The 24512-nt window shown below is 49.6% G+C and overlaps 1 protein-coding gene across 1 annotated transcript in view; it reads left to right on the top strand.

Moving 5' to 3' along the window:
• LOC308148366 (cortactin-binding protein 2-like) overlaps window positions 1-24512 on the top strand; it is a 61877-nt gene that overhangs the window by 27106 nt on the left and 10259 nt on the right. The window contains 5 exon segments of the mRNA XM_080521828.1: window positions 7930-8160; window positions 13770-15184; window positions 15186-15262; window positions 15265-15300; window positions 20669-20959. Coding sequence (XP_080377954.1) covers window positions 7930-8160; window positions 13770-15184; window positions 15186-15262; window positions 15265-15300; window positions 20669-20959 — 2050 coding nt within the window.

Genomic DNA, 24512 nt, shown 5'->3' with positions numbered 1-24512 from the left:
CTACATTTCTACATGTTTCTACATGTTTCTACACATTTCTACACGTATCTACATGTTTCTACACGTATCTACACATTTCTACACGTATCTACATGTTTCTACACGTATCTACACATTTCTACACGTATCTACATATTTCTACACGTTTCTACACATTTCTACACATTTCTACATGTTTCTACACATTTCTACACGTATACATGTTTCTACATGTTTCTACACATTTCTACACGTATCTACATGTTTCTACACGTTTCTACACATTTCTACACGTAGCTACATGTTTCTACACGTTTCTACACGTATCTACATGTTTCTACACATTTCTACACGTATCTACACATTTCTACACATTTCTACATGTTTCTACACGTATCTACATGTTTCTACACGTATCTACACATTTCTACACGTATCTACATGTTTCTACATGTTTCTACACATTTCTACACGTATCTACATGTTTCTACACGTTTCTACACATTTCTACACGTAGCTACATGTTTCTACACGTTTCTACACGTATCTACATGTTTCTACACATTTCTACACGTATCTACTCATTTCTACACATTTCTACATGTTTCTACACGTATCTACATGTTTCTACACGTATCTACATGTTTCTACACGTTTCTACACATTTCTACATGTAGCTACATGTTTCTACACGTTTCTACACGTATCTACATGTTTCTACACATTTCTACACGTATCTACATGTTTCTACACATTTCTACACGTATCTACATGTTTCTACACATTTCTACACGTATCTACATGTTTCTACACGTTTCTACGCATTTCTACACATTTCTACATGTTTCTACACGTTTCTACACATTTCTACACGTATCTACATGTTTCTACACGTTTCTACACATTTCTACACGTATCTACATGTTTCTACACGTTTCTACACATTTCTACATGTAGCTACATGTTTCTACATGTTTCTACACGTATCTACATGTTTCTACACAGTTCTACACGTATCTACACATTTCTACACGTTTCTATGCATTTCTACACGTTTCTACACATTTCTACACGTATCTACATGTTTCTACACATTTCTACACGTTTCTATGCGTTTCTACATGTTTCTACGTCGGCAGTTAAAAGCTGTGATAAGAAACGTGTTACATTGACGTTGAACTCGACTGCATTAACACTGCAGCAGCTACGACTCTGAACTCTGAACTCTTTGTTAATTTAATATATTTATTTGAACCTAATTCTACACAGGTCATGTAGGATGTGGATTTCCTTGAACCAAAGGTTCATCAGTCTTCCTCATGTCTTTGGTCCGTCTGTAAACTGGCTTGTAGATGATCTTTGTCTCAAACCTCTGGCAGCAGTGAGAGCAGTGAGAGCAGAGAGAGCAGTGAGAGCAGTGAGAGCAGAGAGCAGTGAGAGCAGAGAGCAGTGAGAGCAGAGAGAGCAGTGAGAGCAGTGAGAGCAGAGAGCAGTGAGAGCAGTGAGAGCAGAGAGAGCAGTGAGAGCATCTGGAGCTTTGGACAGGTGATATAATGAAACAGTCTGCAGAGCCTCCTGGTCCTTCCAGGGGATGTTTCTGGGTTTTTCTGGACGTGAACAGCTTTTCTTATTGAGCTGGAGGATGTTGGACCTGGACCTGGACCTGGGACTGGACCTGGACCTGGGACTGGACCTGGGCCTGGACCTGGGACTGGACCTGGGCCTGGACCTGGACCTGGGACTGGACCTGGGCCTAGGACTGGGCCTGAACCTGGGCCTGGGACTGGACCTGGGACTGGACCTGGGCCTGGACATGGGCCTGGACCTGGGCCTGGACCTGGGCCTGGACCAGCGCCGAGGCCCTGGTGTGACGGGCTGTGGTTTCCCCCCAGCGTCCTGTGTTGCAGGAGGAGTGAGGGTCTGGGGGGTCCTGGCGGTGTTCCCTGAACCCTCTCCCCCCTGACAGCATGCTGGTAAAGGTTGATGCTAATAATACTGACGTCTCACTCAGTCCTGCAGCTCGCAGCACTGCTAAATACTATAAAGTTACCGCGGTGTGTCCACTGCTGTCTTTCCTGGAACCAGCAGGTAAACACCTTGTTTTGAACTCCGTCACCTGGAGGCCTCCAGTGGGAACCCCCTGCTGTGTCGTGGGTGAACCATGAGGAAACCCTTATTCTAATCCAGTGGTTCTCAATTATTTTCTGTCATGCCCCCCCTAGAGGACAGAATTTTTTTCAGGCCCCCCCCCCCGAATTGTACTACCATTGAGAACCTGATAATATTTATGTATTTATCTGTATAAACCATGTATGAGTTGCTGCACCAGCATTCTACATACAATCGCCTGATTATCAAAATAACTTAATAAAATGAGCTGAGAACAACTTAAAGATTTTCCAAGTTTAGTTTATGAATTGTGATTCTCAAAACAGAAAAAGTGCAAATGATTCACTGGGATGTGCATTTTTAAAAACTTAACACAGTAACATTCAAAACTTTAAACAGTAAACATTGGTCACTTGTCAGCTTCATCAGCTGATTCCTTTTCAAAAAGGAAGATGACTTTTTGTTTCTTTTGTGCAACATTGTTTATATTTGAGCTTATCAAAAGGGATGAAAAGTGCATCACATTTCCATTTACTTTCCCTGAACATATTGTCTATCCAGAAGACAATGAAGCCCTGAACCCTGCAACATTTGAAACTGTCAGCTACGTCAGTCTGAACATTTATAAAATGTGCTATAAAACACAAACTTCTTTCATTCTTATTTCACAGCATTTGTCTCTTATATATGAACACATTCAACCTCAATACAATTTACTATCACTCTGCCAGATGCACAGAACATCTCTTTAAAAAAGACATTGTACCAATGGGTGTAACTGGGGTGTATGGTCTCCAGGTGTATGGTCTCCAGGTGTATGGTCTCCAGGTGTATGGTCTCCAGGTGTATGGTGTATGGTCTCCAGGTGTATGGTCTCCAGGTGTATGGTGTATGGTCTCCAGGTGTATGGTCTCCAGGTGTATGGTGTATGGTCTCCAGGTGTATGGTCTCCAGGTGTATGGTGTATGGTCTCCAGGTGTATGGTGTATGGTCTCCAGGTGTATGGTGTATGGTCTCCAGGTGTATGGGGTATGGTCTCCAGGTGTATGGTGTATGGTCTCCAGGTGCCGTCTTCATTTATTTGGTTTCATGCTCCGCTGCCAGAGTTTTTCAGCATAAAACACAAACGGGTGTTTCCTGGTTCCCGACGTGTTCACGGTAAACCCAAGGGCGACGTAGCATCGTCATATCTCCTGCTCTTACTAGCTTTATGTTTACTCTCACCTGTTTTCTTTTCCTCTGACGCCTCATCCTTTCTTCTTTTCACTCCTGTCAGAAACTTCTCCACCTCTCCTCCTCCTCCTCCGCCAGGTCTGTACACCGGTGTTGGTGTAGTACTTCTTCTTCTCTACTGGTTGAACAGGCAGCCTGTTGATTAGTGTGATCACTGCTGCCACCTAGTGGCTGGAGGCCCTTTTTTATCCTTCAAGCATGAATAAAGACACTAATAGTGAAAGTCGCGCCCCCCCCTGACACCCCGGGGGGGGGCGCCCCACCATTTGAGAAGCACTGTTCTAATCTCTGGGATTGTGTCCATCAAAGTCCATCAAAAGATTGTGAGGTTTTTATTACATTTATGACTTTACTGTGGAGACTGGTTGTTCCTGCCTCATATAAAATCTACTATAATAATAATATTATTAAAGCAAACAGCTCTGGTATCATTGGGGTCAGAACAGAAATCAGGGCAGCGTGGCTCAGTTGGCAGGACGCTCGTCTCCCAATCGGAAGGTTGCAGGTTCCACATGCCGAAGTGTCCTTTAGCAGGACACTGAACCCCAAACTGCCTGTGTGAATGCAGTGAGAGGTTGGAGGTGGTGGGAGGGGCTGATGGTGCAGGTTGGCAGCCTCTCCTCCGTCAGGGCAGCTGTGGCTACAGACGTAGTTCACCACCGTCAGTATGGAGGGAATGGATAATGCAGTGTACAGTCCTGAGGAACACTGACCTTCTAGCACTGCAGCTCCGTGGACCTTCTAGCGCTGCAGCTCCGTGGACCTTCTAGCGCTGCAGCTCCGTGGACCTTCTAGCGCTGCAGCTCCGTGGACCTTCTAGCGCTGCAGCTCCGTGGACCTTCTAGCACTGTAGCTCCGTGGACCTTCTAGCACTGCAGCTCCGTGGACCTTCTAGCACTGCAACTCCGTGGACCTTCTAGCACTGCAGCTCCGTGGACCTTCTAGCACTGCAGCTCCGTGGACCTTCTAGCACTGCAGCTCCGTGGACCTTCTAGCACTGCAGCTCCGTGGACCTTCTAGCACTGCAGCTCCGTGGACCTTCTAGCGCTGCAGCTCAGTGGACCTTCTAGCACTGCAGCTCCGTGGACCTTCTAGCGCTGCAGCTCCGTGGACGTCAGCACATCCTGAACTTTAAACAGATTTTATCCTCGGGCCAACAGATCCTGAAACAACAGCTGGACATTAGTGTTTTTAATCTCCTCACTGAACTCATGATCATTACACATAGTGTCTGTGTTCATTTACATTTTTAAACTTTACTTTTATATATAATATTGCAGGTGTTTTTATAGTAATTTACTATTTATTTTATTTGTACTTTTGCTCAATTTATTGATCCACAAGGGAGCAGAACCTGTACATATAATGACCAATGAAGCTTCTCCTCTCCTCTCCTCTCCTCTCCTCTCCTCTCCTCTCCTCTCCTCTCCTCTCCTCTCCTCTCCTCTCCTCTCCTCTCCTCTCCTCTCCTCTGTTGGCCTCTCCTTTCCTCCTCTACTCTCCTCTCCTCTGTTGGCCTCTCCTTTCCTCCTCTCCTCTCCTCTCCTCTCCTCTCCTCCATCCTCTCCTCTCCTCCATCCTCTCCTCCTCCATCCTCTCCTCTCCTCTCCTCCATCCTCTCCTCTCCTCTCCTCACCTCTCCTCCATCCTCTCCTCTCCTCACCTCTCCTCCATCCTCTCCTCTCCTCCATCCTCTCCTCTCCTCACCTCTCCTCTCCTCTCCTCACCTCTCCTCTCCTCTCCTCTCCTCTCCTCTCCTCTCCTCTCCTCTCCTCTCCTCTCCTCTCCTCTCCTCTCCTCTCCTCTCCTCTCCTCTCCTCCCCTCTCCTCACCTCTCCTCTGTGCAACAGTGAAACTTTCAACGTGGCATTTCCCTCCACAGAGACAACTGCTGTTACTGCGTATGCACACGTCTGCCGTGGTAAATAGTTGTTCTGTTAATGTGCAGGTACCAAACATGGCTGCCTCCATAGTGGCGAGACTCCCAGTCTGTGACATTTACCTTCAATAGCGTTCAGTTTGTCACCGTCCATACAGACGTCAGGTGTTCTGGTTGTGTTAACAATCATAGTGGTGTTAACAATCATAGTGTATTGTTCTGGGTTGTGTTAACAATCATAGTGGTGTTAACAATCATAGTGTATTGTTCTGGTTGTGTTAACAATCATAGTGTATTGTTCTGGGTTGTGTTAACAATCATAGTGTATTGTTCTGGGTTGTGTTAACAATCATAGTGTATTGTTCTGGGTTGTGTTAACAATCATAGTGTATTGTTCTGGTTGTGCTAACAATCATAGTGTATTGTTCTGGGTTGTGCTAACAATCATAGTGTATTGTTCTGGTTGTGTTAACAATCATAGTGTATTGTTCTGGGTTGTGTTAACAATCATAGTGTATTGTTCTGGTTGTGCTAACAATCATAGTGTATTGTTCTGGTTGTGTTAACAATCATAGTGTATTGTTCTGGTTGTGCTAGCAATCATAGTGTATTGTTCTGGTTGTGTTAACAATCATAGTGTATTGTTCTGGTTGTGTTAACAATCATAGTGTATTGTTCTGGGTTGTGTTAACAATCATAATGGTGTTAACAATCATAGTGTATTGTTCTGGTTGTGTTAACAACCATAGTGTATTGTTCTGGGTACACGTGAGTATGGATCATTAGGAAACAGCCACAGCGCCCCCCCTGGCCTGGATAACTAACTACATGGTTGTCAGGGTCATGGTTGTGTGAACGGAACTCTTTGGTTGAACTGACGAGACTTTGTCAGGTAAGCAGGGAGTTAAAGTGTTTAAAGTGGAATGATTGTAGTTCTACTAATGATTTTCATACACACACTAAATATCAACATGTTTATTTGCACAAATCAGTTCACATGAATGAAAACATCAAATCTTTAATGTAACGTACGATATGATGCTAATTGGACAAATGTGAGTTTCTCTCAGAGGCCGTCCACACCAGCTGAACCAGAACCTGGTTCACCTTGACCAGAACCTGGTTCAGCTCGACCAGAACCTGGTTCACCTCGACCAGAACCTGGTTCAGCTCGACCAGAACCTGGTTCAGCTGAACCAGGAACCTGGTTCACCTCGACCAGAACCTGGTTCAGCTCGACCAGAACCTGGTTCACCTCGACCTGAACCTGGTTCAGCTCGACCAGAACCTGGTTCACCTCGACCAGAACCTGGTTCAGCTCGACCAGAACCAGGTTCACCTCGACCTGAACCTGGTTCAGCTCGACCAGAACCTGGTTCACCTCAACTAGGTTCCTGGTTCACCTCAACCAGAACCTGGTTCACCTCAACCAGGTTCCTGGTTCACCTCGACCAGAACCTGGTTCACCTCGACCAGAACCTGGTTCACCTCAACCAGAACCTGGTTCACCTCAACCAGGTTCCTGGTTCACCTCAACCAGAACCTGGTTCACCTCGACCAGAACCTGGTTCACCTCAACCAGAACCTGGTTCACCTCAACCAGGTTCCTGGTTTACCTCAACCAGATGTTTCTAGCCTGTCGTCCACATCAGGCGGTTTTAGAAGTGTGAAAACAGGTTTTTTTTAACACGGGTACCAGAGTGGTGACATTTTAAAACCCTGGCGGCAAAGTCGATCATCTGTGGAAAAAAGATGAGGTAAGCCCTATAGACCTATAGAACTAGAAGCTACTGACGCTAGCAGCAGGAGGAGCAGGGCCATAGACCTATAGAACTAGAAGCTACTGATGCTAGCAGCAGGAGGAGCGGGGCCATAGACCTATAGAACTAGAAGATACTGATGCTAGCAGCAGGAGGAGTAGGGCCATAGACCTATAGAACTAGAAGCTACTGACGCTAGCAGCAGGAGGAGCGGGGCCATAGACCTATAGAACTAGAAGCTAGTGACGCTAGCAGCAGGAGGAGCGGGGCCATAGACCTATAGAACTAGAAGCTAGTGACGCTAGCAGCAGGAGGAGCGGGGCCATAGACCTATAGAACTAGAAGCTAGTGACGCTAGCAGCAGGAGGAGCGGGGCCATAGACCTATAGAACTAGAAGCTAGTGACGCTAGCAGCAGGAGGAGCGGGGCCATAGACCTATAGAACTAGAAGCTACTGACGCTAGCAGCAGGAGGAGCAGGGCCATAGACGTAGGATAGAAGTAGAATTATATTGAGGTTTATGAGCAAGAACTTACTTCTAAGTTTCTATGTGTTCTGTCTTCTTCTGTGTGTTTGGTGTGTTTGGTGAGTCACAGCGCCCCTACAGGCCGGTCAGGTGGACTACAGTCCTGAAGCCTGGTGTTGAGGCGTGTTCATAGTGACGTGTGGACAGAAGTTTCTTCAGCGCCTCGGGGAGAAAGTAGAACCTTTGTCCTGGTGTGGTTGAGGCCTTTCCTCGGCAGTATCAGCTCAGATCCGCACAGGAAGTGTGTTGTTATTCTTGCCCCTGTGCAGAACACACCTTTCAAACTGCGACTGTCGAAGGACTCTGACAGACTCTGATGTGGATTTTTGGAAAATTCATCCATTTGTCTTTAGACATGAACGAAGAAGCTCTTGTGTTCAAACATGCTGTGTTGCTTGTTGTCACACTTGAGTGCCGTAACGACTTCCCTGCTGTTTCCACAGGCTCAAAGGAAGGAGGTGTTCCTCCAGGAGCGATATGGACACTACAGCCTGACCGACCCCTTCCTGGCGCTCCAGAGGGACTTCGAGGGCGACGTCTCTGGAGAGGACAAGGAGCGGCGGCCCCTGGGGTCCAGTCCCATCTCCGTCCTGGAGGCCGTCATGGCGCACTGCCGGAAGATGCAGGAGCGCATGTCGGCCCAGCTGGCCGCTGCCGAGAGCCGCCAGAAGAGGGTGAGGAGGGCTGGCGGGGGGGCGGGGGGGTGGAGGGGGCGGAGCCACACACTTCACCGCTCTGGTCAAACCTGGGCTCTAAACCACTGGAGGACCACAAACTGAACCGCCTCGTCATGGTGGTCCTCCTACACAAAACAATGGTCAACAGCTTGTTTTGCTGGAGCGACGCAGTGCAGGTCAAAGGTCACCCTGAAATGAAGTGACTTTAACACCGAACAATCAGCATGACGCCTCTGAAAACCACACAACCACACACAACATGCAGACTGCACCCAGAAGAGGCAGAGGACAGAACCTGGGGGGGGCACATGGTTAGAGGTGGTCCACAACAACACAGGAAGAGACGTGATGTGTGGCTGGTAAAGACCCTGCTCCAGGCCTCCTCCTGGTTGCTGGGGAGAATTTCCCCGGATTGTGTTCTATCTTTATCCTCTGCATTCCTTTCCTCTCCTGTCGTCTCCCAGCAGCCACACATTGAATTATCCATGAGGTTTGTACGTAACGTGCAGAATGGCTTTATGAGCATGTGAAGAACGCTGCCCGCCCGTTTCTCCATAAATCCAGCAGGAAGTCAGAGGAAGCCCCCCCCCCCCCCCAGGGAGGACATTCTGACACTGTGTTTCTGTCCCTTGGAGCAGTGATGGAGCTTCCTGTGTCTCCACTGGAGCTTCACTCTGGGCTTTCACACGTCTCCTCCACCCAGGTTTACCTCGTGGGAGACACTGTGCTTAGAAGCTTTTTACATGTTTCATTTAGCAGCAGTGTCCAGGGAGCACTGGGGCTGGTCCAGCTCCCTCCAGGTCCCTCCAGGTCCCTCCAGCTCCCTCCAGAGATACCTGCTTTACATTGGCCTCGGCCCCTTCGGGGTTTGTGCTGAAGGGGGCCAGGACCGTACGGTAAGGCCAAATGCACCCAGACCAGACTGTTGAAATGTAGGCGAGGTTGTGATGTAACGTCATCATGCAACAGTAGTCGCAGGACTAATGCAGGAGCTGCAGCCGTGAACCTCACTTCTCTGTGACACAAACCTTGTGATTGGTGACGGCAGAGTCCAGCTGCTGCTGAATGTCCTGGTCTCTGTACTGAGAGGAACGTCTGCACCCCCTGGGGGGTCAGGGCCGTGGAGCGCCCACATTTCAATAAGCCCAGTTAACAAATCAACCAGTGAGCACACAGCGGCGTATGTAAAGCCCAACAGGAGGGTTTATGGTAAATGTTGCTGCTGGTCTAAAGGGACGATGGTCACCACCAATCGACAGACGGCTGCGCTGTCGCCCCTCCTTATGGAACCGTTCCATAGTGCTTCCCTCCATTGAGGTCAGTAGAGGGGGGTTCTGTGGAGAACCTTCCTCCATGGTGGGCCACAGCTGGTTCTTCCAATGTTCTTCAAAGAAGAGCGAAACAAGGCTGGACGTCACTGCACAGCTGGTTTAACACTGACCACATGGTCCACATGGTCCACATGGTCCACATGGTCCATCACTGCTGGGACATCTGAGTCTGCAGTTGATGGCAGGGACTGAAATGTGAGGACTGATTAGGTTCAAGAGGGTTTTATTATCTTTATTACCTTATGCAGCATCAGTTTACATGACATGAGATAAAAAAACACTGATTCAGTAGTTTGACTGAGTCTCTGGATGGAACAAGATGTGTTCTGCAGACTGGAGTCTATAGTGTGATCTGGTGCTGAGACACCTGGAGGCAAGACCTAATAGCTCTTTTTGTTTTAGCCACACATGATTGTCATCATTCAATAAACTCACAAGTGAAGATCAAGGCCATGACTTTTCAAGGCCATGACTTTTCAAGGCACCGCCATCACGAGTCCTCTACACAGTTCACACTGTGACCCCCCTTGTGCTGCTTTTAGAAGCTGTTCAACCAGAACGGACAGTAGAAGACGGCTCTGGAGCTTTGATCTCCACCTGGAACCTCGTGGCCGATCGGAGCTCCAGGGTTACTGATTGACCTTTAACCTTGAGACGTCATCCTACTGATCTTAAAACAAGTTCTGATCAGTTTAGTTCATTTATTAAAAAGAAAAGTACAGAATCATGGAATCCTCAAAGCACATGAAAGGGATTCTTTTCACCACATGATCTCCAACATCTCGCATCCTGAGATTCCTGCTGAGCTGGTGAAATAGAGTATGGCAGTATGGTCTGTAGGGTGCTCACCAGTCACTTGTATTGTTACCTTCTAAATTGTCCTTGATACATTTTTGTCATTATTTCTTGCCTGAGTTTGACTCATGTCCCAAATAAATCTTCTCATAATTCCTAACTCCACCTCACCAAAATTCAACTTTCTTATAGTTTGCTCCTTATAATGTCTCATCTGTACAAACCTGCACGATTGTTTCAACCAGACTGGTTTTATAGATCTTTGGATAATTGTCTTTTTAAAATGCTCCTAAAATACAGTTGGTCCCCTGCCCCTCCTGTTGTGTTGGGCGTCAAATCTAAACATGTGCAGTCCGTCACAGTAACCCTAACTCACCCTGCTCTGGCTGCTCTTCTGTGACAGAATCCATGAGGTTAGAATTCCTCCTCTTTCAGTGGGAATCAGAGGTTCCCTGAGCTCCTCCCAGGTCCTCACCTGGTTTGTTTCCAGCTTTGACTTTCTGTCTGCACGTCCTTTACCCAGAGCACAGTTGGTCCTCAGTTCCTCTTCGCCAGCACGTCTTCTCGCTGCTGTGGTCAGTTCAGCTGACGTTCCATCACATCATGAAAGCTCTCCTGTTGTTGTGACGTGTTGGAGGTCAGCAGTTATTAAAATGGGCTGCTGGAGGTGCTGGTGCTGCTCCAGAGTCAGCAGGCAGAACCTTCATGACGTTCTCATGGAAACGTCCTTCCAATGGACAAACTAGTAATCAGTTACAAACGTCTTGCAGTAATGTGTTCACTTCTAACCAGTGATACAAGAAACGCCTTAATTAATAACGCGTTACTCTCCTATGACCATGTTTTTCAGTAACACATCATTTAAAGTGTTATTACTTCCAAACCAGTAACCAGAGTAAAGTTACTCCTCCAGGCCACTGTGTGTTACTACTGGAGGGACTGCAGGGCGTTGGACAGTAATCCAGGAGAACCACTTCATTACTGAAGAGAACCGGACCTGGAGAATTCGCTTGCCCACACACACACGCACACACACACACACACACACACACACACACACACACACACACACACACACACACACACACACACACACACACACACACACACACAGGCTCTGCATGCTCATTTGGCCCGCCCCCTGCTCCACTCTCAGCCAATCACAGGCCGAGGCGTTGTAACAGGTTAGAACATCAGTGTGGAACCTTAACATTACAACAAGAACACACTGCAGAGGTGTTGCACTATTTTTCTACTTTTTCTGAGTAAAACGATATATTGGCAGGGTCACCCCCACTTTTCCAATCAATCAATGAGTTAATCAATGCCAGACTTGTTTCCAGGCTGGGGGGTTATAAGGGTGCATAGAGCAGCCAGAGTGAATACATACATAGACACATAATGCAACGACAGACAAGGGGTGGGGGGGGGGCAGTGCTGGCAGCTGCTGGAAGGAACTAAAAAGTAACTTGTAATCTGACCGTTACTTTAAAAACAAGTAATCAGTAAACAGACTAAGTTTTGCTTTAAAGGAGTAACTAGTAGTCAGTAATCGCATTACTATCTCAAGGCAGCTCTGCTGCTGCTCTGCTGCTCTGCTGCTCTGCTGCTCTGCTGCTGCTCTGCTGCTGCTCTGCTGCTCTGCTGCTCTGCTGCTGCTGCTCTGCTGCTCTGCTGCTCTGCCGCTGCTCTGCTGCTCTGCTGCTCTGCAGCTGCTCTGCTGCTCTGCTGCTGCTGCTCTGCTGCTCTGCTGCTCTGCTTCTCTGCTCTGCTGCTCTGCTGCTGCTCTGCTGCTCTGCTGCTCTGCTGCTCAGCGTCTGCCCTCCAGGGTTGAGAGTCAGGACGGCGTTCAGAAGCTGCAGCAGTTGTGTTTGCTGTGTTTTATCACCACATGGATCAGGGGACGGTTCTGATCCATGTGTTTTATCACCACATGGATCAGGGGACGGTTCTGATCCATGTGTTTTATCGCCACATGGATCAGGGGACGGTTCTGATCCATGTGTTTTATCGCCACATGGATCAGGGGACGGTTCTGATCCATGTGTTTTATCAGCACATGGATCAGGAGACGGTTCTGATCCATGTGTTTTATCGCCACATGGATCAGGAGACAGTTCTGATCCATGTGTTTTATCACCACATGGATCAGGAGACGGTTCTGATCCATGTGTTTTATCACCACATGGATCAGGAGACGGTTCTGATCCATGTGTTTTATCACCACATGGATCAGGAGACGGTTCTGATCCATGTGTTTTATCGCCACATGGATCAGGGGACGGTTCTGATCCATGTGTTTTATCGCCACATGGATCAGGGGACGGTTCTGATCCATGTGTTTTATCACCACATGGATCAGGAGACGGTTCTGATCCATGTGTTTTATCACCACATGGATCAGGAGACGGTTCTGATCCATGTGTTTTATCGCCACATGGATCAGGAGACGGTTCTGATCCATGTGTTTTATCGCCACATGGATCAGGGGACGGTTCTGATCCATGTGTTTTATCTCACATGGATCAGGAGACGGTTCTGATCCATGTGTTTTATCGCCACATGGATCAGGAGACGGTTCTGATCCATGTGTTTTATCGCCACATGGATCAGGGGACGGTTCTGATCCATGTGTTTTATCACCACATAGATCAGTGGACGGTTCTGATCCTGCTGTCGACACGTCACACTAACTGAATCCTCACTCAATTAGCAGCTCGTTGTCGCGCCTCCTTTTGGGGAACAACTGTGGTTCCCCGCTGCTGATGGAGCCCCTGCAGCTTCACTGGGGGTTAGGAGGTTCAGACACGGAGGTTTCCACTTCATTGTTGGAGGCTGTTCAGAGAGCCCAGGTCTTGGTGAGTCCTGGATCAGCCCTGTAGCCCTCTAAAGTCCCGGGGTTAACGATAGCAGGACTAGTCCAGAGATGGAAGCAACTCTGGGAAATATCATTTCTCTGAAATACCAATTACTGAAGACACCTTTAGGATTCAAGTGTTGATCACTGTAAACATGCAGTTATTGTACCAAACAGACCATCATCAGAGGATTGTGGCTTCAGGAACATTTATATTTGGTGTGAAATGGACAAAAGGACTTTCTAAGTCTGAAGCTAGCAGACCTGATGGTTTGATCCCGGGAGCTTCGTTTGAGAAGTTCAAGGCTAAAGTAAAGTTTTCACACTGAACCTGATGCACCTGAACCCCTCATTTAAACTACTGGTCAGGTTTTCATTAACAAGCTGCCAATAACTGGGACTGAAAATGTCTTCTAGCTAGAAATGGTTCATTAATGCATGATGAGTTTGAGCTTCTTTGGGCAGGAACTACCTGGGGTCAGGATCAGGTTTATGGCATTTCCTTCCTCAAGTTTCTTTCCCGTTTCTTTACTCTGCTGATGGTCTTGGTTGTAAAAGTGTTGAGGCTGTTTGGTTCTCCGAGCCACGGCGAGGTCTGACTTGTGCCTCTGCTCCTCCTGCAGCTGGAGATGGAGAAGCTGCAGCTGCAGAGTCTGGAGCAGGAGCATCGCAAGCTGACGGCGCAGCTGAAGGACGAGCGCGAGAAGAACAAGCACATCGTGATGATGCTGGTGCGCGAGTGCAAGCAGCTGGCCACGCGCCTGGTGGAGGAGTCGCAGCGCTTCGACGAGCTGCAGGCCCGGCTGGACGAGGAGGCGCGCTGCTCCGGCCGGCTGCAGGAGGAGCTGCAGGCCGAGCGGCGGCACGGCCACCAGATGGAGGCCAAGATGGAGAAGCAGCTGTCGGAGCTGGACACGGAGCGCGAGCAGCTCCGCGCCAGGCTGGGCCGCGAGGAGGTGGAGGGCCTGGCTCTGAGGCAGCAGGTGGAGCAGCTCCGAACTGAACGGGGCGGGGGGGAGGACGGCGCCGCCCAGCCGGCCCAGCCGGCCCAGTCCACCCAGCCGGCCCAGCCCTCCCAGCCCTCCCAGCCGGCCCAGCCCTCCCAGCCCTCCCAGCCCTCCCAGCCCTCCCAGTCCACCCAGCCCTCCCAGCCCTCCGCCTCCGAGGCGGAACCTGCCGCCGCCGCCTCCACCAAACCCAAGGCTGTGGTGTCGGTGTCCGTGGCCACGGAGCCCGTCGGCTCCAGGACCACCTCCTGCCAGACGGACCCGCCCCCCACCGAGGTGGACGGGCCAAAGAAGAGCCCCCTCACCATACCGGTCAAACCCACCCCCGCCAACTACGTGGGCCTGAGCCTGCCCAAGACGTCCGGCCGGGGGGCGGTCCACGGCAGCTCGGGGGGTCCGGCCCAGACGGAGAACGGCTCGGAGGGCCAGGCCCCCCACGGCCTCCCCAGCGGGGTCAGCCCTCGGGTGCAGGCGGCCCGTTACAAGTTCCAGGAGCAGGATCAGAACGGCACGGCGTCTCAGAGCCCCCCCGCCCGAGACCTGTCCCCCACCAACCGGGACAACTTCACGGCCAAGCAGCAGGCCCGGCACACCGTCACACAGGTCCTGTCGCGCTTCACCAGCCCCCCAGCGGGGGGCGCCGGCTCCCTCCGCCCCAGCCTGCCGCACTCGGCCTCGGAGGGCGGCCCCTTCCCCAGCCGCCTGAGCCACCCCATCGGCCTCAAGTCCCCCACGGTGGCCCGGATCGACCGGGGGAACCCTCCCCCCATACCTCCCAAAAAGCCCGGGCTCTCCCAGACCCCCTCCCCTCCTCACCCCCCCATCAAGATAGTGGGGGACAGCAGCCGCTCCCCCGGGGCGGGGCTCAAACCCGCCACGCCCCAACTGCCGCCCAAACCCGCCCTGGACCTGGTCCCGGCCCTGACGGCCTCTCAGGTGGGTGCCTGGCCCCTCCCCCACTCCGCGGGGGCCGGACGGGGCCCTCGGCGGCACCCGGCGGCAGCATGTGCAGAGTGCCCCCGTGTCATCAGTTCCCCCTCCATACACCCCCCCCCCACCCTCCTCCTCCCCCTCCATTAGTGCTCCGTGCTTTGGTAGCCCCCCCGCCCCCCCGCCCCCCCGGGCCGGCCCCTGGCAGCAGCATCAGGTAACGGGGCCCCTCAGCGCTCCTCCTGCCTCTCTTCTTCCTCTCTCTTCCTCTCTCTTCCTCTCTCGTCCTCTCTCTTCCTCTCTCTTCCTCTCTCTTCCTCTCTCTTCCTCTCTCTTCCTCTCTGTGGTCAAGTGACCACAGCTCAGGCTCTCCCGCTCTTCCTCTCTCTTCCTCTCGTCCTCTCTCTTCCTCTCTCTTCCTCTCTCTTCCTCTCTGTGGTCAAGTGACCACAGCTCAGGCTCTCCCGCTCTTCCTCTCTCTTCCTCTCGTCCTCTCTCGTCCTCTCTCTTCCTCTCTCTTCCTCTCTCGTCCTCTCTCTTCCTCTCTCTTCCTCTCTCTTCCTCTCTCATCCTCTCTCTTCCTCTCTCTTCCTCTCTCGTCCTCTCTCTTCCTCTCTCATCCTCTCTCTTCCTCTCTCTTCCTCTCTCATCCTCTCTCGTCCTCTCTCTTCCTCTCTCTCATCCTCTCTCTTCCTCTCTCTTCCTCTCTCATCCTCTCTCCCTCTCTCGTCCTCTCTCTTCCTCTCTCTCATCCTCTCTCTTCCTCTCTCATCCTCTCTCCCTCTCTCGTCCTCTCTCTTCCTCTCTCATCCTCTCTCATCCTCTCTCTTCCTCTCTCTTCCTCTCTCTTCCTCTCGCTGAGCGCCCCCGGTGGTCGGGGGCAGACCTTCCTCTCAGTTAACCCTTTCCTCTCTGAAGCTGGTGCCAGAGGCTGCGCTCCACTTTCCCTTGTCATCCTCTGATTGCATGCCTTGCCCCTCGTCCACACGCTGCTCTGCTTCCTGCCATCAACTCACCTCGTCTCTTCCTGCGCATGTTGAGAACAGACGTTCATGTTCTTCTGACTCTGAGATGAAAATATGATTCAGAGATCTTTAGAACTAGCAAGAAGTTACAAAAGATCTTGGTTTTGTTGTCACTTATTTCGTGCTGCATGAAAAGTCCACCAGCGATTCAGCAGACACAACGAGCTGGGAAATATCATTTTGTATGTTTGACTTTCTGACACTCAAATTTTAATTCAAAACTTTACCTTTAGTCAAGATTAGTGACACCAACATAATGTAAATAACCTGAATAAACTTAAATTCATTAGATGCATGTTAATTACAGCTGCATGACAACAACCATTTAAACCAAAGAAAAATAATATATTTAAGTTATATATATATATATATATATATATATATATATATATATATATATATATATATATATATATATATATATATATATATATATATATATATATATATATATATATATATATATATATATATATAGTTATATTTAAAGAAGATGTCATGATTTGGTCAGACTCATTTCTAGATCAACTTTTGAAGTTGAACCAACCAACTTCAAACGTTGAACCTTCAGTTTCAATGAAAGATTAAATCCAGACACACATATTGACAGCAGCTTGTTGATTTGTGAAGATATTGTGTTGATCACATGAAACTCCCATCATTCTATCTGTCCATTGTCTTCACCTCTAATCCTCCTTTTAATTCACAACTTGCCCCAAAACATGGACCCTATAATGCCCCGCTCTACATCTTCACATGGCTGTGGGTTGTTCTGCACTTACTACCTCAGAGGGCAGTTACTGCCTCAGAGGGGCAGTTACTGCCTCAGTTACTGCCTCAGTTACTGCCTCAGAGGGGCAGTTACTGCCTCAGTTACTGCCTCAGTTACTGCCTCAGAGGGGCAGTTACTGCCTCAGTTACTGCCTCAGAGGGGCAGTTACTGCCTCAGTTACTGCCTCAGTTACTGCCTCAGAGGGGCAGTTACTGCCTCAGTTACTGCCTCAGAGGGCAGTTACTGCCTCAGGTACTGCCTCAGAGGGCAGTTACTGCCTCAGGTACTGCCTCAGAGGGGCAGTTACTGCCTCAGGTACTGCCTCAGAGGGCAGTTACTGCCTCAGAGGGGCAGTTACTGCCTCAGTTACTGCCTCAGTTACTGCCTCAGAGGGGCAGTTACTGCCTCAGTTACTGCCTCAGTTACTGCCTCAGTTACTGCCTCAGTTACTGCCTCAGAGGGGCAGTTACTGCCTCAGTTACTGCCTCAGAGGGCAGTTACTGCCTCAGGTACTGCCTCAGATGGGCAGTTACTGCCTCAGGTACTGCCTCAGAGGAGCAGTTACTGCCTCAGTTACTGCCTCAGAGGGGCAGTTACTGCCTCAGTTACTGCCTCAGAGGGCAGTTACTGCCTCAGGTACTGCCTCAGATGGGCAGTTACTGCCTCAGGTACTGCCTCAGAGGGGCAGTTACTGCCTCAGTTACTACCTCAGAGGGCAGTTACTGCCTCAGTTACTGCCCCAGTTACTGCCTCAGAGGGGCAGTTACTGCCTCAGTTACTACCTCAGAGGGGCAGTTACTGCCTCAGTTACTACCTCAGAGGGGCAGTTACTGCCTCAGTTACTACCTCAGAGGGCAGTTACTACCTCAGAGGGGCAGTTACTGCCTCAGTTACTACCTCAGAGGGCAGTTACTGCCTCAGAGGGGCAGTTACTGCCTCAGTTTCTACCTCAGAGGGCAGTTACTGCCTCAGAGGGGCAGTTACTGCCTCAGTTACTGCCTCAGGTACTGCCTCAGAGGGGCAGTTACTGCCTCAGTTACTACCTCAGAGGGCAGTTACTGCCTCAGAGGGGCAGTTACTGCCTCAGTTACTGCCTCAGAGGGGCAGTTACTGCCTCAGTTACTGCCTCAGAGGGGCAGTTACTGCCTCAGGTACTGCCTCAGAGGGGCAGTTACTGCCCAGCTTCTGTCATTTTCTGTAATTTTCTTTGTGTGTGTTAAATGATTTTTTATTTCAAGCCGATGAATTAGAATATTGACAAGATGAGACGAGGTTGTTAGTCACATGGACATGAGGATGTAAAACCAGGATGAGATGTGAAGGTCTGACAAACTCTAGTCTAGCATTCACAACACTGAGGACACGTCCAAACTGTCCCTCCTACCTCCTCGTCCACTCTTCCTGAACCCTGGAAGTGTTTTATGTAGCGGCCATGAGGAGGACTGTCTGAGTTCTCAAGAAGACTCCTTGCTTCCTTTAGAGCCTCCTTTAGCCTAGGAAACACTGATGCTTCCTTTAGCCTAGGAAACACTGATGCTTCCTTTAGAGCCTCCTTTAGCCTAGGAAACACTGATGCTTCCTTTAGCCTAGGAAACACTGATGCTTCCTTTAGAGCCTCCTTTAGCCTAGGAAACACTGATGCTTCCTTTAGCCTAGGAAACACTGATGCTTCCTTTAGAGCCTCCTTTAGCCTAGGAAACACTGATGCTTCCTTTATCAAAGGAGATCAGCTCCTGCTGCCCCACAATTCTTTGCGGTGACAACATTTAAAGGGCCAGCTCATCAGAGCGTTGAGAGAAACTCAGGATGAGTGAAAAGCAGCAGATCATGTCAGTTACCAAAGAATAATCTGCTGGAACAACTTGAACTCATCTAAAACCCAAATGAGCTTTTTATAGTCCATTTTCACAAACTGGTATTTCTTCCCTCACCACAGCAGACGTCACTAGCTTGTACCGCCGTCGCTTTATTATGATGTCACTAAGTGAAAGTGTCCGACTGCCACACTAATGTGATTGACTTTCACTAACTCCTTCAGGAAGCCTCCTAACACCTTTCCTTAACTCCTTTAGGAAGCCTCCTAACACCTTTCCTTAACTCCTTCAGGAAGCCTCCTAACACCTTTCACTAACTCCTTCAGGAAGCCTCCTAACACCTTTCACTAACTCCTTAACAAAGCCTCCTAACACCTTTCCTTAACTCCTTCAGGAAGCCTCCTAACACCTTTCACTAACTCCTTAACAAAGCCTCCTAACACCTTTCCTTAACTCCTTCAGGAAGCCTCCTAACACCTTTCACTAACTCCTTTAGGAAGCCTCCTAACACCTTTCACTAACTCCTTCAGGAAGCCTCCTAACACCTTTCACTAACTCCTTCAGGAAGCCTCCTAACACCTTTCCTTAACTCCTTCAGGAAGCCTCCTAACACCTTTCCTTAACTCCTTCAGGAAGCCTCCTAACACCCCCCCTCCTCCCAGGTTCAGGTAAAGTCCATAAAAAAGGAGAAAGGAGGGACATTTCAGACTCTGGTAGATGAAACAAACCTCATCCTACAGGATCATACTGGGCTCTTCAGGGTGAAGTGGGGGCTCTTCAGGGTGAAGTGGGGGGTCGTCAAGGTGAAATGGGGGTTTTCAAGGTGAAATGGGGGTTTTCAAGGTGAAGTGGAGGGTCTTTAGGGTGAAATTGGGGTTTTCAAGGTGAAATGGGGGTTTTCAAGGTGAAGTGGGGGGTCTTCTGGCTGAAATGGGGGTTTTCAAGGTGAAGTGGGGGGTCTTCAGGGTGAAGTGGGGGTTTTCAAGGTGAAGTGGGGGGGTCTTCAGGCTGAAATTGGGGTTTTCAAGGTGAAGTGGGGGGTCTTCAGGGTGAAGTGGGGGTTTTCAAGGTGAAGTGGGGGGGTCTTCTGGCTGAAATGGGGGTTTTCAAGGTGAAGTGGGGGGTCTTCAGGGTGAAGTGGGGGTTTTCGAGGTGAAGTGGGGGGTCTTCAGGGTGAAGTGGGGGGTCTTCAGGCTGAAATGGGGGGTTTCAAGGTGAAATGGGGGTTTTCAAGGTGAAGTGGGGGGTCTTCAGGGTGAAGTGGGGGTTTTCAAGGTGAAGTGGGGGGTCTTCAGGCTGAAATGGGGGTTTTCAAGGTGAAGTGGGGGGTCTTCAGGGTGAAGTGGGGGTTTTCAAGGTGAAGTGGGGGGTCTTCAGGGTGAAGTGGGGGTTTTCGAGGTGAAGTGGGGGGTCTTCAGGGTGAAGTGGGGGGTCTTCAGGCTGAAATGGGGGGTTTCAAGGTGAAATGGGGGTTTTCAAGGTGAAGTGGGGGGTCTTCAGGGTGAAGTGGGGGTTTTCAAGGTGAAGTGGGGGGTCATCAGGCTGAAATGGGGGTTTTCAAGGTGAAGTGGGGGGTCTTCAGGTGAAGTGGGGGTTTTCAAGGTGAAGTGGGGGGTCTTCAGGCTGAAATGGGGGTTTTCAAGGTGAAGTGGGGGGTCTTCAGGGTGAAGTGGGGGTTTTCGAGGTGAAGTGGGGGGTCTTCAGGGTGAAGTGGGGGTTTTCGAGGTGAAGTGGGGGGTCTTCAGGGTGAAGTGAGGGGTCTTCAGGCTGAAATGGGGGTTTTCAAGGTGAAGTGGGGGGGGTGAGATTGTCATGGTGTGAAGGTGTGAGACTCAGATGTTCTTTCCCTCCATTCACCCTCCTCTCCTCTCCTCTCCAGCACTTCTAGTGTCCTCCTCCTGCTCCTCCTCCCCCTAGTTTAACCTGTGGTGCTCCTCCTCCCCACCCCCCCCCCCCCCCCTCCCCCCCCTGCAGGCTGGTGTCCCTCCGTAGTGTCCTGTCCCAGTGGTGGGCCTGCTGCCCTGGACGGTGGGCGCCCCCTGCTCTTCCAAGCTGCTTCCCAGGGAAATGTCACTTTATTGTCAATGCTGCTTAACCAACAAGACTCGACCACCATCACCTCCACCTCCACCTCCACCTCCTCCTCCACCTCCTCCTCCACCTCCTCTGCCATGGAGGACAAGCCCCATCATCTCGACCAGGACCTCCACCTCAACCACAACCGAACCTCCGCCTTGTTTGCTGCTGCTCAAAACGGACACACCGGTGAGTCCATCAGCAGACGGTCTCTTTGTTCAGCCTGATCACAAGTACTGCTTTAACTAGTGTAACTAGTTACCCTGAATCTCACTAGTGTTGGACAACTGCTGATGCTGCAGGCAAAGTTTGTAACTAGAGAAGACGTGAGTGAACTGAAGTTGGTCTTTTTGCTCGTTTGTCTTTCACTTTGTGAAGTGAGATTATCAGTCAACTACTGTAAAACCAAGAAGGTTACTACTTCCTCCAGATGTTAATGGCCACAGGTGAAGGTTACTACTTCCTCCAGATGTTAATGGCCACAGGTGAAGGTTGCTACTTCCTCCAGATGTTACTGGCCACAGGTGAAGGTTACTACTTCCTCCAGATGTTACTGGCCACAGGTGAAGGTTACTACTTCCTCCAGATGTTACTGGCCACAGGTGAAGGTTACTACTTCCTCCAGATGTTAATGGCCACAGGTGAAGGTTACTACTTCCTCCAGATGTTACTGGCCACAGGTGAAGGTTACTACTTCCTCCAGATGTTACTGGCCACAGGTGAAGGTCACTACTTCCTCCAGATGTTACTGGCCACAGGTGAAGGTTACTACGTCCTCCAGATGTTACTGGCCACAGGTGAAGGTTACTACTTCCTCCAGATTTTACTGGCCACAGGTGAAGGTTACTACTTCCTCCAGATGTTACTGGCCACAGGTGAAGGTCACTACTTCCTCCAGATGTTACTGGCCACAGGTGAAGGTTACTACGTCCTCCAGATGTTACTGGCCACAGGTGAAGGTTACTACTTCCTCCAGATTTTACTGGCCACAGGTGAAGGTTACAACTTCCTCCAGATGTTACTGGCCACAGGTGAAGGTTACTACTTCCTCCAGATTTTACTGGCCACAGGTGAAGGTTACTACTTCCTCCAGATTTTACTGGCCACAGGTGAAGGTTACAACTTCCTCCAGATGTTACTGGCCACAGGTGAAGGTTACTACTTCCTCCAGATGTTACTGGCCACAGGTGAAGGTTACTACTTCCTCCAGATGTTACTGGCCACAGGTGAAGGTTACTACTTCCTCCAGATGTTAATGGCCACAGGTGAAGGTTACTACTTCCTCCAGATGTTACTGGCCACAGGTGAAGGTTACTACTTCCTCCAGATGTTACTGGCCACAGGTGAAGGTCACTACTTCCTCCAGATGTTACTGGCCACAGGTGAAGGTTACTACGTCCTCCAGATGTTACTGGCCACAAGTGAAGGTTACTACTTCCTCCAGATGTTACTGGCCACAGGTGAAGGTCACTACTTCCTCCAGATGTTACTGGCCACAGGTGAAGGTTACTACGTCCTCCAGATGTTACTGGCCACAGGTGAAGGTTACTACTTCCTCCAGATTTTACTGGCCACAGGTGAAGGTCACTACTTCCTCCAGATTTTACTGGCCACAGGTGAAGGTCACTACTTCCTCCAGATGTTACTGGCCACAGGTGAAGGTTACTACTTCCTCCAGATTTTACTGGCCACAGGTGAAGGTTACTACTTCCTCCAGATTTTACTGGCCACAGGTGAAGGTTACAACTTCCTCCAGATGTTACTGGCCACAGGTGAAGGTTACTACTTCCTCCAGATTTTACTGGCCACAGGTGAAGGTTACTACTTCCTCCAGATGTTACTGGCCACAGGTGAAGGTTACAACTTCCTCCAGATGTTACTGGCCACAGGTGAAGGTCACTACTTCCTCCAGATGTTACTGGCCACAGGTGAAGGTTACTACTTCCTCCAGATTTTACTGGCCACAGGTGAAGGTTACTACTTCCTCCAGATTTTACTGGCCACAGGTGAAGGTTACAACTTCCTCCAGATGTTACTGGCCACAGGTGAAGGTTACTACTTCCTCCAGATGTTACTGGCCACAGGTGAAGGTTACTACTTCCTCCAGATTTTACTGGCCACAGGTGAAGGTTACTACTTCCTCCAGATGTTACTGGCCACAGGTGAAGGTTACTACTTCCTCCAGATTTTACTGGCCACAGGTGAAGGTTACTACTTCCTCCAGATGTTACTGGCCACAGGTGAAGGTTACTACTTCCTCCAGATTTTACTGGCCACAGGTGAAGGTCACTACTTCCTCCAGATTTTACTGGCCACAGGTGAAGGTTACTACTTCCTCCAGATTTTACTGGCCACAGGTGAAGGTTACAACTTCCTCCAGATGTTACTGGCCACAGGTGAAGGTCACTACTTCCTCCAGATTTTACTGGCCACAGGTGAAGGTTACTACTTCCTCCAGATTTTACTGGCCACAGGTGAAGGTCACTACTTCCTCCAGATGTTACTGGCCACAGGTGAAGGTTACTACTTCCTCCAGATTTTACTGGCCACAGGTGAAGGTCACTACTTCCTCCAGATGTTACTGGCCACAGGTGAAGGTTACTACTTCCTCCAGATGTTACTGGCCACAGGTGAAGGTTACTACTTCCTCCAGATGTTAATGGCCACAGGTGAAGGTTACTACGTCCTCCAGATGTTAATAGCTGGAGACATCAGACGCTCCAGATGTTAATAGCTGGAGACATCAGACGCTCCAGATGTATCCTATGTGTTACTGACATAAAGAGGCTATAAGTGTAAAGCTGCTCCCTCTATGAATCTGACGGCTCCAGATGTAAAGTGGTGATGATGGTGATGATGGTGATGATGATGATGATGATGACGATGATGATGATGAAGCTGCTCAGCAGGCGATGAAGGCCAGAGACAGACAGTGAAATGTGATCTGCTGCTCATGTTGTGTGTTGAGATTCTTCATTTATGACATGAATCCTAATCTTTCTGAATTATTTTCTCGTGTTCTAAAGAGGATATATTAGCTGCTCTGCACACACACACACACACACACACACACACACACACACACACACACACACACACACACTGGACACTTAATGCATGTAGGTGTGTGAGGCTGCGGCTCCCTGCTGAGATGTTTAATAATCCTGAGCTGACAGTGGAGGAGCGTCGGTCCATGGACATGACAGAAGCAGCTGCAGGATGGTTGAGCTGAAGGCTGACACACACACACACACACACACACACACACACACACACACACACACACACACACACACACACACACACCCCTGATGGCTTTCTGTTTGTATTGTAGGATGTTTTTCCAGAAGCCCACATTACTGCTCTGCAGTGTTGATGGTGACTCAGTCATGACTGTAATGAGACTGATTGTCTCGTCTTCCTGATGTGCTGCTCACTCTGACTGCTGTGTTCATGTGCTGGACTATTGTAATCTTGTGGGTGAGCGCTTGTTCAGTGTGCAGTGTTCAGTTTCTTGTGTCACTCGTCCAGAAGCAGCAGTGTTTCCTGTCTGCACTGAGACGAAGGCCGACAGAGGACCTGGCGTGTTGCTCACACAGGCTGTTTGTGTTGTTTAAAGTCAGGACACGTCCGTTTCTTCGTTTTAACACCTTAAAGGTTTAACATGTATTATTAGAGTCTGAACACTAAAACTGCAAGGGCCCTGTTGTCATTTGAAGGAATAATGTAGCACGGGATGGAT

Source organism: Blennius ocellaris (assembly GCF_963422515.1).
Source record: "Blennius ocellaris genome assembly, contig: SCAFFOLD_157, whole genome shotgun sequence".
Classification (NCBI taxonomy): domain Eukaryota; kingdom Metazoa; phylum Chordata; class Actinopteri; order Blenniiformes; family Blenniidae; genus Blennius; species Blennius ocellaris.
This window is presented reverse-complemented; position numbering and strand designations above follow the sequence as displayed.